This window comes from Parus major, chromosome 5, assembly GCF_001522545.3.
Source record: "Parus major isolate Abel chromosome 5, Parus_major1.1, whole genome shotgun sequence".
Classification (NCBI taxonomy): domain Eukaryota; kingdom Metazoa; phylum Chordata; class Aves; order Passeriformes; family Paridae; genus Parus; species Parus major.
In genome coordinates, this window is record NC_031774.1 from 54,236,951 (window position 1) to 54,251,768 (window position 14,818).

Below are 14,818 nucleotides of genomic sequence, written 5' to 3' on the forward strand. Positions count from 1 at the left end.
CCAGCTCTCACCCCACCCCTGGGAAGCCTCTGCTGCTGCTCTGGTGGTGATGGCTCCTCGGTGTCACCCTGCATGGCCCCAGCAGACACCTCCTGCAAGTCCCCCCATGCTGGTGAGCTATGGGGAACAGCCTCCTGCTGACCAGCAGCAGCAGCTGGGGTCAGATTTGGCAAGCCTGCCACTGCCCCTGGGGAGGTTTGGTATGCTAAGAGTCACAGTGCCTTGGAGGGGGCAAAAGATTTTATTTTTCCCAATTTCTACTTTATACAGAAAAAAGGCTTTTGACATGTATGCATACACATTTATTAGTTTTACACTAACCAGATAACAAGCTGCTATGTGACCAGTAATTCTGAATCAAATAGAAACTTCGGTAACTACAGCCTGGAATAAAAGACATTATTTATTCAATGGACTGTAGTAGCTCATAAAGGCCTCAGCAGCTATCAGGACACACTGTGCTAGACAGAGCAGCAGAGACCCCACCTTGAAACACCTTCCAATGCAAATACATCAGACAGACAGGATTTATTTGCTTCTCACAATAACTCACCCCTTGACTCACTATGGACCAGGCCCAGCTCAACACAGCTGTGTCTGAACTTTCACAAAAAGTCTGACTCCACTGAGAGAGAGGCTGTTCCTTCTTCAGTGGCTTTCCAAGGACCTTTCCTCCCTATCAGGAGGAGTAGCAGCAAGCAGCAATTCTAAAAGTTTTTTTTTTAAAAAAAACCCTTTTTTTTTTTCATACACCTATTGAGATATGCAGTGATTTAAAATCAGCCACTGGACCCCATCAGACACCTCTGCTGCATTTATTTCAGCTGTTAAGTTTGCATATTTGCAGTCCTCTTCTAAACACACTTAGCACCTCAGTACTCCTGGAGGAATGTTGATTAAGTCAGTGAATAACATAACCCAGTGCATAATTAAATTGCCAGACTTGATTCTCTTTCATTCATGCTCTTAACAGTTTCACATGACAAACAGTTCACATCCAAACTACACTGATAGAACAAGTGCTGTAAGTTCTAATTAAACCACTTTATTAAATCAAATTGTGTTCCTCAGTACATCTGTGTGGGTTGCACAGGCTTCCATGTAAACTACACAAATCATGATAAAATCACAATAAAGCATTTCCCATCATTAGATTCCAAGAAGTGTTATCTGAGGGGTAAGTCCCATTCCTCCCATTTGGCTGACAAGGAAATTGAGACCACAGAAAACCTCAGAGAAATCACTTGTGTTAGTTACTTCATAGTCAAATTAAAGTAATTTGGCCTCTCTGGTCCTGCTCTAGAGGACAAAGTTTGATCTAATTTATCAAGTATTGCCCATAAAGCAAACAAAGAAGCATGTGTTCCAGCAGAAGCCCCCATCCTTCACCCCTCCATCACCATCACTGCTGCCCAGCATTGTGATGGGAACAAACAGGAGCACATAATCTTACAGCTGCTCCATTGTCACAGTGACACGTTAGCAGAAGGATTTACAGACCTGTTTGCTTATGAAATAAAGGTTTGCAGGTTCAGAAATGCAAATGTCTCCTCTGCACAGGAGCCACACACTGCAGAGAAAGCTGCTCCCTGAACGCTGTGCTGAACTCAGGAACGTTGTTAAGGTACCTGTGACTATTAAGGTTTGCTGCTTTCTTCATCAGAAATATCAAAACCAACAATGAATACAATTAACCAGTATGTACAGACATGGTGAGAGGCTCCTGAGGCAGCTGTGCTGAGAGCTTGGACAACTCTTCAAAACAGTGCTGTGAAAAAGGAGAACTGGACACATAACCTTTGCACAAAAATCCACATTTACCTCTCCAAGTCAAATCCTGGCCCCAGCGATGCCAGTAAGTATTTTACTAATAATAGAAATTTTGTTTAGATTTTAATTTGGATTTTACTTCCAAATTTATTTAAAGAAAGATTTGTCTTGTGAGAAGTTTAGTTGATTGAGGCAGGCAGATTTTCAGCTTTCTGCATGCACAGCACCAGCAGAAAAGCTTTCCTTAAAATCATGGTGCTTTACTTTTTGGGTAGTTTAGGTGCTATGTTGTTGTGGAACCACATGAAGCTGAAGATGACACCCATTGTCTTCGGGAAAGTCTCATCATAAGCAAACTTCATGGATTCTCCTAAAGGTATTTCCACAACTTCAATCAGCTCTCCTTCTTCAGGCTGGCCACCTCCTCCACTGCTTCTCATCTGGTCATTTACTTCTGCATAAAACAATGTCTGCCTAGAACCCGTCACACCAACTCCAGACCTGGAAAAAAGCAGAGAGGAAACTCTGTTTTACATAGAAGGAAAGCAGCAAGGAGCTAGGAATGGAAACCTGGGTCCTTAGAGTGTGAGACAGAAATTGATTGAGACAGAATTACTGAGACAGAAATCAATTCCAACTTTCACACAGAAAATACCAACAGTTTTGAATGCAGTGCTATATAAAATAGATCCATCTTCAAATATATTCTGGGGGAAATGTGAATTTGGGAGAAAATGAAAAAAGAAAAAAGATGTTATATTGGTGAACTGTTGTTCTACACACACTGAAGTCAATAGAAGTCCTTTCAGCTGACCTCAGGGAGGGCTGAACTGCAGGATGACTCACAGAGATGCACAAACAAGAGGAAGAAGCTCCCCAGTGTATCTGTGTGCTGTCGTGCTACATTTGTTTGCTTGTTTTTACACAAATATTTAGATTTTTTACTCTTAAGAGGATTATGTCCATTCACAGCTGGAGTCCTCCACTCATGGACTGGATAGGTAAAGAAGGGAAAGGCAGTCTGAGACTCGCTCTCTATCCTTCCTGAACTTTAGCCTTGACCCAAATGGACCACTGTAAGCACGCACATGTCCAAAGTAATTCAGTCTCCCTGCTAAATTTGCTTCAGTGGATTTAGTTGAGGATATTTTAGATTATGTAGTCTTTCTTCAGCTAGACTGCTTGCTGTGTATTATACTTCTTATTTGTTAATCCTCTATTTCCTTAGGACTATTTAATTTAGGTATTATTAAATAAGGGATAAGTACATAATCCACTCATTTAGTCCTTCCAAGAAAATATTCACATTGTAATCGCAATTTCTTCATTTCACATGATTACAAGTGACTTTTCATATTAAATCTGGATCCAAAGTTCACTGAAACTATGAATGAGGCATTAGAGCAAGATGAAAAATTAGCTTCCATATTATTAACCATACAGAGGATTCTCAGATTTGTAGCAGTGTTATGATCTTAGAGTGTATATCCAGATTTACCCAACCATTAGTCAACTAAATCTTTCAGTTAATCCAGCACACATCACACCCCATAGCAGGAATTAATCATTTGTATCTCAGTTTTCTGGGAACACTGGCAATTATTTTGTTTAGGGAATTAATAGTGACTATTGAAGTTGGTTTCTAACTGTGGCTATTGAATTTGGTTTCTTACATCAATATACACTTTTTAAAAATACTGAATAGGGAGTGGACCAATGAATTCTTTTCCTAAAATTGCTTCTGATGCATTCTGTGACTTTGGACAAGATGTGTCACCCCTTCAGGATCATTCCTGTACATCTATGAAAAGAAACTCAACCATCTTTGGCATTTTCAGGAGCTCTGAAAGTTGATATTGGACCTCTTTCATTCTGTGCTCATCACTTTATTCCAGTGTTAGGACTGGGGTTTTTCATCCACATTTTAACTAACTGTAAAATCTGCAAGACAAAGAATGCAGTTTGCTGGTCACCACAGGTTCCACAAAAAACACAGGACTGTGTACAATATATTTAATGTCCTGTCACACCCGACATCTTCCCCTAGGGTGCCCCACCTGGAGAATGAAAACAATCCTGACCTGAGCATTTCTGTGTCCATTTGATATTATATAAAGGTTATATACAAAACCAGCAAATTTATATAAGAAGTACTTCTATAAGAAAATTCTGGCTTGATTATTTACAGCATAATCTCCTTCTGTAGCACCTGTGACCATTTCCTTATGAAATAGTTACAGCTGTGGAAATAATTCCCTTTCCACACATCTTTTCTATAAAGTAAAGAAAACCAATTTCCAAGGTGCTACACTGTAAGACTCAGCTTCTTGCCACCACAGCTCAATAGCAGGGGGTGATTTCCAAATGGTGTAATTTCTTTGTACTTATTCATATGATACTGTCTTGTTATGAACTAAATATATCAAAAGTAGCTACTACACTTAATATACTTGGAAAGATGAAAGTTCTGGACATCAAGGTCTTTCCTTTGTTATGATGCCCAAAGTTATGGTATTTCTTCACATCTACTGGCATATAATTAACCACAGAAATGAACAAAATTTGTAACAATACATATTCAAAGGAGGACATACTCACATGATCATTCTCTCTTACTTGATTATCTAACTGACTCTGGTGCAACTTTGCCATAAGATATTAGATACAAAGTAATAAAAACCTCCAAATGAGCTAGAAATAAAATTTAAGAATGCTGGTATAAATAATTAATACTCATTACATTCTATTCTACTCTTCCCTCACCAAACCGGCAAAACGGACATTTCTAAGCCTACCTAGAATCCCTTCACTATTTAGATGGTGACTTTGCAGACTGTTGTAGGATGTTATTTATATACACATTCACTGCTTTAATTTGTTGTCTGATCTCCCTCAAGGGAGTTGACAGTCCCTCCCAATTTGATGATACTAATTTGGGAGGAGTTGTTGACTCCTTCAAGGGTGGAGAGGCCCTGCAGAGAGACCTCAATGAATTAAGAGATGGGCAATCACCAACCATATGGAGTTTAACAAGGGCGAATGCTGGATTCTGTCTTCAACATCCATCCTCACAAGGTGCAGCAGAGGGACAGTCATCTCTTCACTCCTGTGGCCAGCAACAGGACCCAGGGAAACAGCATGAAGCTGTGGCAGGAGAAGTTTAGAAGGATAATAGAAAAAAGGTTCTTTGCCCAGAGGGTGTTTGGGCACTGGAACAGCTCCCCAGGACAGTGGTCACAGGCCCAAGCCTGACAGAACTCAAGAAGCCTTTGGACAACGCTCTCAGGCACAGGGTGTGACCCTTGGGGTGTCCTGTGCAGGGTCAGGAGTTGTACTCGATCCTTCTGGGTCCCTTCCAGCTCACTATATTCCATTAATCTCTGATTCTAAAAGACCATTTCAATGGTTTCAGAAAGAAGTTGAAAGATATAGAAATATACTTTAGTTCTTAAAAGAGGCAAATATTGTACCTTTTTCCAATTGGTATTTCATTCTCTAAATGCTGTGGCTTGCACAGCTACCAGCTGATCATTTTTGCATAGATCCATATGGACTGCCCTTTACTAAATTAAATATTCTCCAGTACTGCTTACTGCTGTCTTTCACGACATTTCCAGACTGCTAATGTATCCTGCTTGTCCTTAGAAAATTGCACCAAAATCAATGCTATTCACATTTTGTCTGTCTTAGTACCTTTGGCTTTTATAGAAATCAGAAGTTAGGTTTGTTGCTTTGAAGCTTTTTTGATTGAAGTAATAAAGTGCTTTTCCATATATCCTTGCAAAACATTTACATTTCATATTTCATACATACATTACAGTGATTTTGGGCACTGGAGCAGAGGAGGAAGAGAGCAGAGAAGGAGAAGGTGGGTCTGACTGGTGAATAGGCTACAGAAAATTCTATGTTTGCAGTGTGCTATCAGGTTTACCTGTCACTAGGGATTTCCTCTGCTTTTGCAGAATTACTTGCACTTTCTGAGTATGCTGTTTAAGGAATTTTGATGTGCCTTTAATCATCTTTATACTCCTCTTTCTGCTACTGTCTTCTAACCCACATCTGTGACATATGCTTTCCTTATCCCAGTATTTCCCACTACAAATAAAACACTTTTGCCATGGTGTGAAATGAGTCACCTATTAACAGATTACAGCTATGTTCATTAGCTTTGCATCTGTGGAAATCACAGGGGTCAGCACACCCGAACTGCAAGTGATGAGTTTCAGCCTGGGAAAGCCACCTTCCTGATAAAGGTGCCTTCCTGGGACAAGAGAGGCTTGGCTGGGGGCAGGGTGAGCAGGTCTGAACTCAACACCACTCAATGCTGAGACTTCAGGTTTTGGTGTCACTCCAGGGTTTAGCACTGTGCTGCCCAAACCTGGCATGTCATGGCTCACACTGACCCAGACCTACTAAGCCTGGCTTGACCTAGCTGACTGTTCTGGCTGTATTCTGATGTGCCTGCACAGGGCTTGACTTATTTGCAACTGCGGGACAAAGGGAAATGGTCTACACAAAACACAACTCGGTTTTTCTTGCCTTTTTATCCTGAGGATCGGTTTCCTTCAAGGAGTTTATGGTTGTCCCAATTAACAGCTACATGGCTGACAAATACTCCTTGTCAAGTCATTAGGAATTAGGCTCACAAGCCCTGTAATTTCAACAGAGAGATTTTAAACCCCAAAACTCTATTTGCACTAATCTTTCTGCATTGCTTCAGACAGTTAGAAACCTCCATTACCTTTGACAACAGCAAGTCTAGGAATGTAAGCATGTCAAAGTAAGGATACCAAAGTCATATGGCTTTCATCAAAATAGTAACTTCTATATGTTTAACACATCAAAACAAGATTGTGTGCTGCCTTCCCATATTTCAGTTTGAATAAAACACTCAAGGAGTGAGATTATATCATGCTATGGCTTTTAAAGCCCTGGGCAACACACTTTTAGGCAACGCCACACCAGAGAAGGAGCTTCTGCAGAATGACTGTGAAGCTCTTCTCAGCTCCTGCCCAGGGGTGGGACTGGCTGGCAGAGGCTGTAATTACAGGATTTCCATCTGCTTCCTCCTCAGACCAGGGGAAACACAGGAGGCAGATTGTCACTCCAACCTGGCTTTGAAACACTGCAATAGCAGCTACCAAAAGCCTTTGTTTTAACTCTTCCCTTTTATCAAATGCATGAGGAAATACACAGCACATGAAATCCAGCTCACAAAATGGGACTTTTCACTTCCTCTAAACTCATGAGCATAAAGATACAGTACATACATTTTTTATCAGAAATGGAAACAGTATCTTATGCCTTAAAAAAAAAAGGTTTAGTAGTGTCTGAAGCCACAAGTGAGATTGAGTTTGCCAACAGTCAGTGAGTTTTTTCTTCACAATGAGCATGCACACACGTGTGCATATCCACACATTACGTTGGTAATCAGGGCAAAATTCAAAGCTTCTGTTTCAGATTAGCTTTGCCTTTTTCTCATGTCTGGGTGTTTGCCTATGCCAACTAATTATCTCATTTGTAATTATCATGTTTGTAAATATTATATTTTTAATTTGAAGAAAAAAAGCATGTATGAGAATATAAACAGTATTTTATACTCTGATGCAACATGAGGAACAAATAAATTGACATCCTTGTGAAGACTTATTACTTTAGATCAGATTTCTGTTAGACAGCAATTAAAAGCTAAATTTCTTGTAATGTGTTAATATTAAAAAAATACAAAATCTAAAAAAAAAATCAACACTCTTATCAACACAGAAATATATCTTTTTTTTTTTATTTTATTTTAATCTTACATAGTTAATGTACAAATTCCTGAAAGCAATATATTCTTTTATAAGCCATAAGCCATCTGGATGCAGAATTTGGTTATAGAGTGAATACATAACTCATGTTTACAAACAAATGTGACACAAATCTCTGTTACTTATGCTTAAATCAAAATCCATTTAGGCATGCAACATGTAAACTGATGATCAGTGACATGCAGCTCCTATTGTCACTTCTTAGGACCTTTGTACAATTCTGACATTATAAGCGGCAGGTGCAGGGAAAAAAGCACAGAAGTAATTAACATAAAATTATATCACATTATGCCATCACCCAACAGGTGTACTAGCAGGTGATCTTTCTAATTATAATGCACTCCAACATTTTCAGGGCTATTATTCCTTCTACATAAAAACCTGTGAATACAAACCATTTTTACCTCATTGCACAGAGGCTAAAAGCCATGGCACAGTAATTGGAACATCCAATATTAATTCTCTGAATGCTCTTCTTGTACACATTGGGAAAAAATCAAATGTAGGAAGATTAAAGTAAGCACCTATTTTAATATAGTCAGTCCTTTAAACTAATTCATCTGATTTCTTTGCAATGGGGCTGAGAACCTACAGCTCCTATTGTATTCAGGTCAGAGCCAAGAGTTTTTCACAGCCTCTGGGAGAAAATAAACATGTAATGAAGGGAAAAGGAAGTTGAACCAGAAGCTCTGATTCACCTCTACCCTGATGTTCTGAGGTGCTATTGAAGTCCAATTAATTTTATAAATATTCTTCGAGACAGCCAACATTTTCAAGAACCAGAATACTTTGCAATAGCAATAATAACATCGGTGATAACAAAAACTACAACAACTAATTCCCCTGCCCCTGTCTTGTAAGGGAACAAGTCTCAAGGCAGATAGCTGAAAGTACTTCAACCTAGGAAACTGACTCACAGCTGAATTTCAGCACATGGGGTTCAATCAGAAAACTGTTGGGATACCATGACAGATAGAAAAATTGTTATATGTGGTTTATGAGTAAGTCCATGGTAAGACGTTCACTTACAAACTTCTGCATTTGTGAAAAAAACCCCAAACATTAAGGGAAGCTCACAGATTTCTTTTAGAGCTTTTAAAAATTAAATTTAACTGCAACCTTCAACCTTCATTAATCCTCAGTTTATATGACCACAAGATTAGCTTAATTTTGTTATTTTATTATTGAACCAGGTAATTCCTTTACACCCTTCACATCAACCACCAATGTGATTTTTGACTGGTGTCAAACATGCAGCTGACAAGAACTCAAGACACCAGCAGCCACCAAAACTTCCTGAAAGTCTCTGAAAGTGAATTAGCTGCTGCCATAATTTAAACCATCCTTTCTGCAATACCAAAATGAAGTTACTGAATGCCAAGCACAAAAGCAGAAATTTGTGCAGTGATGATACTAAACTCACCACACAGGCTGCAAACAATACAGATTCTTTTCAGAATGATTCCTCCTCTGTCTACACAGCAACATGAACCATCTGCATTTCAGTTCACCTCCTGTCTGGCATTTTTCTATAATAGGAACAGATATTTCTGATTTTTGAAGTGTGATTCCTCTGTCCTCCTCCAGTCAAGTTCCTCTAAATATGTTTGTGTTTCTCATTATCTGCCCCCAACCCAGCCTCCTTCACTCACCCACACCATACTGTCCTCCTGCTGCTGGAACAATTTGTTCAAGACTCTTACTCAAATGGTGTAAATTCCCCAACTCCTGGCTTCTTTCCTGATTCCTCATTGACTCCACAGCTCCTCTGTGGATCATTCAAGGTAATTGATGCCTGAGATCTGCTTAATTCTGACTTCTATGTGCTGAGTATTAAGTCACTGGAGCTTTGACAGAGCTTAATAAGGGGGCCTAGTGGGTTACCTCTATGTGTATGAAGTACCTGTGGCAGTACTGGGGTCACACTTTCCAGGTTAGCTGAGAAGCAATAAAAAAAAATAAAAATCCCCCAAAACCACTGCTACAGGCCCTGATAACAAATAAGGAAAATCCCTGCTATCTTCAGATTACCTCCAACCTATGCAGTTCCCAATACTTTATAACAGAGCAAAGTTGAATACAGTCTAAGTACTTCCCTCATTTCCTTACAGAGAATTCTTCACCACAATGAATGTACTTTGCCCAGGTCCATTTAGTTCTCAGCACATGATTTTTCTCTGCATTGCTCCTTCATCTCTTCTTCCTCTTTTTCCACTCAAGGTTTTCATTTTCAATTTTTCTCCACAGTCTGATTTCTCCCTATGGATTGTCCATGCTCCATCTTTCTTAATCCATTAGGCATAGAACTGTGTTGACCTCCCTAGCCAAAACCATTTCTCCCTTTACATTTGATGTGTCTTTGGCTTTTCACGCCCTTCTGTCAGGTCTAACTCAACTCTTGCTTTTATTCCAGGCATGCAATTTCCTTCTCATGACCATGATTCCAGAAAGGGGTGTCATTAGGAATACAACTCCCTGCTTTCAAAGATCAAAGGCTGTGATGGCACAGAATACAGACAGGAGGTGAATGAGAATGCAGAATCATGGAATATTCTGACTTGGAAGGGACCCACAAGTATCATCAGGTTCAGCTCCTAGTTTTGAGATAGGAGAGGCATTGTGGAAGATAAATTATGTCAATAATGTAATGCCTCTGCCAAAAAGGCAAACAACGAGCTTCAGTGTATAAAGACTGATCTGTGAGATTAGGGGAGATAATGCTTCCACTCTGTCCAGGAAAGCCCCCACTAAAGTACTGTGCTTCACTTTGGACACTAAATGCTTAAGAAATATGCAGACCAGATGGAGAGAAGGCAGAGGACAGCAGAAGGAATGATCAGATATCTAGAAAACATGATCTGAAGAGAAAGACTAAATCAACTAAAATAGTTTTGCACAGGCAAAAATAAAATAAAGGGAACATGTTTTAACAAATAGATGGAAGGTGCAGAAATACTTCATGTCCACTGGGGACAGAGTAGTAAGTGTCAGTCTTGAAGTAAACAAAGGGAAATTTAGGCAAGACATGAGGGAAAAGTTGCTTGTGGTAGAGACAGATAAGATACTTGAGACAGAATACCAAAACCCTCCAGGAGAGGCCATGGAATGATCAGGTTAGAGAGAAATTACAGACGTGCATTTGTCACAACTGCTGCCAGTCCAGCTGAGGCTGATCTTTGAGGAGGAGCCATCTAGAGAGAGCCCCCCAAAACTCTGATCTGAGGCACTGGATCAATAAATGATGCATAACAACTATTGCACAGATTGCTGGGATGGGAGGTAAGAGTACAAGTGTAGGATGCATTACAATTGTAATGGCATGCATATGCATTAATGCTTTATGCCTGTGCTTTGTATTGACAGTCTCAGCATGAACCAGCAGCATAAACCACTTGGAAAAACCTGCTACACTTGGAAAAAGCCCAGGAATTCTTATATGTAGTATAGGCATTACAGAAAAATGCTCTGTCTTACAAGAAACCATAAATGAACTGATTACTTCCTGTCTTTGCATCAAATCGTCAAGGATCAGAAAGATATGCCAATCCTTGGCTGGAGGAAAACAGGACACTCCTAACAAGAATACCAAAACATTTAAAATAAGATCCTAACAATATGTTAAGGGACATCAAACAAAAAAACTTGTGAAATATAATCTTTCAGGCTTCAACCTTTCATATTAATTTAAAAATGTAAAAGTTATACAGGCCCTTCTGACTTCAGCATGGATCTCCATGGGCAGAAAGCTGTGTCCACATGGACAATGGAGGATTATGAGCTCTTTGCAAGGGTCTCAACAAAGAAAACCCCAATTGTATAAACTCTTCACAAGTCAGTGTAATTAAAAAAATTAAAAAGCAACTGAATGAACAACCACCTGTAACACACAAAGACATTTATCAACACCAAAACACAGAGAGTTTTAGGCAGATATAAACCACTAATACTGAGTCAAACTTCTACATTAAATCTACAGCCTTCTACTGGAATTGTATTCTACTTTTCCTCTTTTGCATTTGTATGGACATACATCCATACATATACATATGTATATATCTGCATGCAGCAGCCTGTCAGTGTCACCCAACCTATGAAATTCTATAGACAGCTCTTGCTCATAAATCTGGAAGACACTTTTTCTTTCAGTAGAACAAACCCTTAATCTGGTTTCAATGAGTTGTAAAAGACAGCTCCTGTGATTCACCCCCTCCCCTCAACAGAAGCACTGCCTGTTAATCCAGCAGGAAATAACATTTGCCAGGATTGACAGCTGTGGATTTGTATTCAATTCCCAAATTAAAAACCAATGACAGTGCCTAGTTCAATGGAGATGTCAAGTAAAATAAAGAAAGTAAAAAACCTGCTGCTTTCTCTGTAAAATACAAACATACATACATTTTGGATAACAATACTAAAAGCTGGGAATGAGATATAATAGGATTAAAGCTGTATGCAAAGTTTCTCTTGATGGCTTCTTTTCACCAACAACTCACATTTTGTATTTTTCCACTTACATATTAATTTTTTCCTTTACTCCTAATAAATGTTTTCAAACATGTTAAAAACAATCCCAATAACTATTTGAAACCCTGCAAAAATACAATGTAATAATTTACACAGTCAAATCAGAAAAATCTTTGTATATAACATTCATTATTGTCATTATTGTCATAATTTAAAGAACCTTTAATTACAGACCAAATATTATGAAGAGATCTAATGCCACAAGTTCTCATGCTTCTGCAAAATCATGTTAAAGGTTAATCACAGAGCATCCTGGGCAGTTTCTATTGTTAATCTGAATAAGAATCAGAGATGCAAAACACTCAGTATAGTAAAGATGGGTTGTTTTCTAGTGCTGTTACAAACTGCTCTGAAGAGCCAAATGCAACTTTTCTCTGTTCTAATAGTCTTTGGAATAAGTCACAATAGTATGACACTTCCTGGGAATTCAATCCCATAATTATCATATTGATTACATATTTCTAATTCCTTACATTTCTGTAAATACTCCTCTCACTTGCTAAAAATTACACCTTTCTTGTACCTTCAGATGCCCACGTTCCTCCAACACACTGCTGAAACAAGGCAAGAGGGAACAACCAGGCCACTTCAGCAATCTGTGAAACAAAGAAATGCAAAGTGTTGTAGCTCACTGCTATTTACCTGTAAGAAGTGATCCTCCTGAGGTCTGCAGTGGAAACACGATAGCCACATTCTTCCAAGATTTCCTCACAAGCAATTTCTTCTAAAGAAAGGCCTGGCTTGTCCACAATGCCAGCACAGAGCTCATAGGTCACTCCAACCACAGCAGGTAAGGGTTTCTCCAGGGAAGGGAAGCTCTCCTTGTTCTGATTCTGGAAGACTTCAGGATGATGCCTTTCTACTTCACACATGTAAACAGCTTAAAAAAACCCCAAACAACAAAAGCAAAAGAAAGAAGGGACAATATGTTAGTCTCTTCATATTAAATATAAAAAAGGGTGGTAGACAAATTTTGCCTGGAAATTAACAACCATGAGAGCACTTGAGAGTAACAAGGAATTCAGCTGTGTTATCTGTTATAATAATGACAACAAAACTGGGATTTTAAAGGACAAAGGTTCTCTTGCCATGTCTGTGAAATTATTCTTTAAACCCTTATTTGTACTTACATCATCTGAAATGAATTCATGTGCACCTTAAAATAAATAAAAATTGGAAAAGAAAGCTAGTTCATCAAGAAATCTAAGTGCCAGAAGTACCATACAGCTTCCATTTGTTGGGCAATGTGGATATTGGGATTTAATTTAAACTCTGCAGTTATCTTGCAGGAAAGTTGGGCTGCACATAAAGTACCATGTGCACAATGATGAGTCTTTCAGCCTGTCAACTCAGCTGTTATTTAGAAAGGGTATGAAAAGCATGTATGTTTGTTTGAAAAAAAAAAATCCTCTTTTGAACATACAGTTCCTTGCACAGATTCCTGTGTGGAGTCTGAAAAAGACTTCTTGAACTAATCTACAAACAGCTGCCACTGTAATGTGCTCCTAAAGAAAGTGCAAATGTCAGATTTTAGTCCTTATTTAAGCAAAATCTCTCACTGATGTCAACAGAAATTTTGCCTGAGTGAGAAGGACTCAGGCAAATTTTGCAGGACTGGATGTCAACACACAAAGAATCCCTACTGACAGACAACTCCAGATCACTGTAACTTTAATATACAGGCACAATTCCACTTGTTTTTCCCTAGAAATTTCCTTATGTCTATCTCTTTGCTTTTCATGAAAGGTTTCCAAAAGAGTGTTATAAACCACCATGAATAAAAATATTTTAAACTTGGAACCAATTTTTTATTCCATTAAAATATTTTACATGCATATTTCACATATACATAACACAGTTTTCAAATTAGTTTCTCTTTTGTTTCCCATTCTAAATCTTGCAGAATTGATATATAAGAACTCAGGTTTAATAGACAATTTTTTGTCCTTCCAGGTACTGTAGCTTGGTATTTCTTTAAAAAATGTCTCTAGAGAAATGTTGCTTAACAGTGAAGTACCACAGTGGCTTTTTAAGCACTTGGTCTCTGAGGCAGAGTCTACACCCCAGAAATTTGTGCCTGAGCTCTTTCTGCAGTGCTCATTTTCACACCTCAGAAGTGTAGAATAGCAAGATCTGCACTTGAAAGGGAGATGTCCAGATCAGTCCTATATCCAAAATCTAATCTTTCTCTGGAAGTTAAAACTTTCAAAGCTGCTGGTTTTAGGTATATCCAGGTCTTTGAGATTCAAACAGATACGGATCAGAGTTTCCATTTCTTACTTGAGAGACATGACTTAGAGCTCAGTTTTCTTTTTAAAGCACAGCATGAAGCCAGAAAAAAAAAATATTCCCTGCCAGCTCTAAGGGACAGCTCCTTGAAGGGTGTCTATTGTCATTATTCCAAAAACTTCTAAAAGCTAGGGAAATTATCATAAATGACAACCACATCCAAGATTTCTCTGAGACAAGCCAAATCCTCTGAAAGTTTTATTTCGTTTTTAGTACTAACATACCCATATCAGATAATTTAAAAAGGAACAACACATGCATCCCATTAAAGGCTTTGGGCACTAAAACAGGATGCAGGTAAGAGTGTGGGGTACAGAAATATGAAACTGTGACTTAAGAGTGTTAAAAGTCTTCTGTGTCCCTGAAACCTATCCTGTCATTCCATCAGGCACCTGCCATTCTCCTTCTTCCTCAGCACAACTGGG

The 14,818-nt window shown here is 38.8% G+C and overlaps 1 protein-coding gene across 2 annotated transcripts in view; it reads right to left on the reverse strand.

Annotated features, from left to right (window-relative positions):
- Window positions 1-287: 287 nt before the first annotated feature.
- Window positions 288-14,818, reverse strand: part of NUDT14 (nudix hydrolase 14) — a 59,455-nt gene continuing 44,924 nt past the window's right edge. For both annotated transcript variants that reach the window (XM_015631320.3, XM_015631321.3), the window contains exons 4-5: window positions 12,747-12,984; window positions 288-2,271 (exon numbers count right to left, since the gene is read on the reverse strand). In XM_015631320.3, the coding sequence (XP_015486806.1) occupies window positions 2,031-2,271; window positions 12,747-12,984 (479 nt within the window). In that variant the 3' untranslated portion in view covers window positions 288-2,030. The remainder of the gene's footprint in view (window positions 2,272-12,746; window positions 12,985-14,818) is intronic.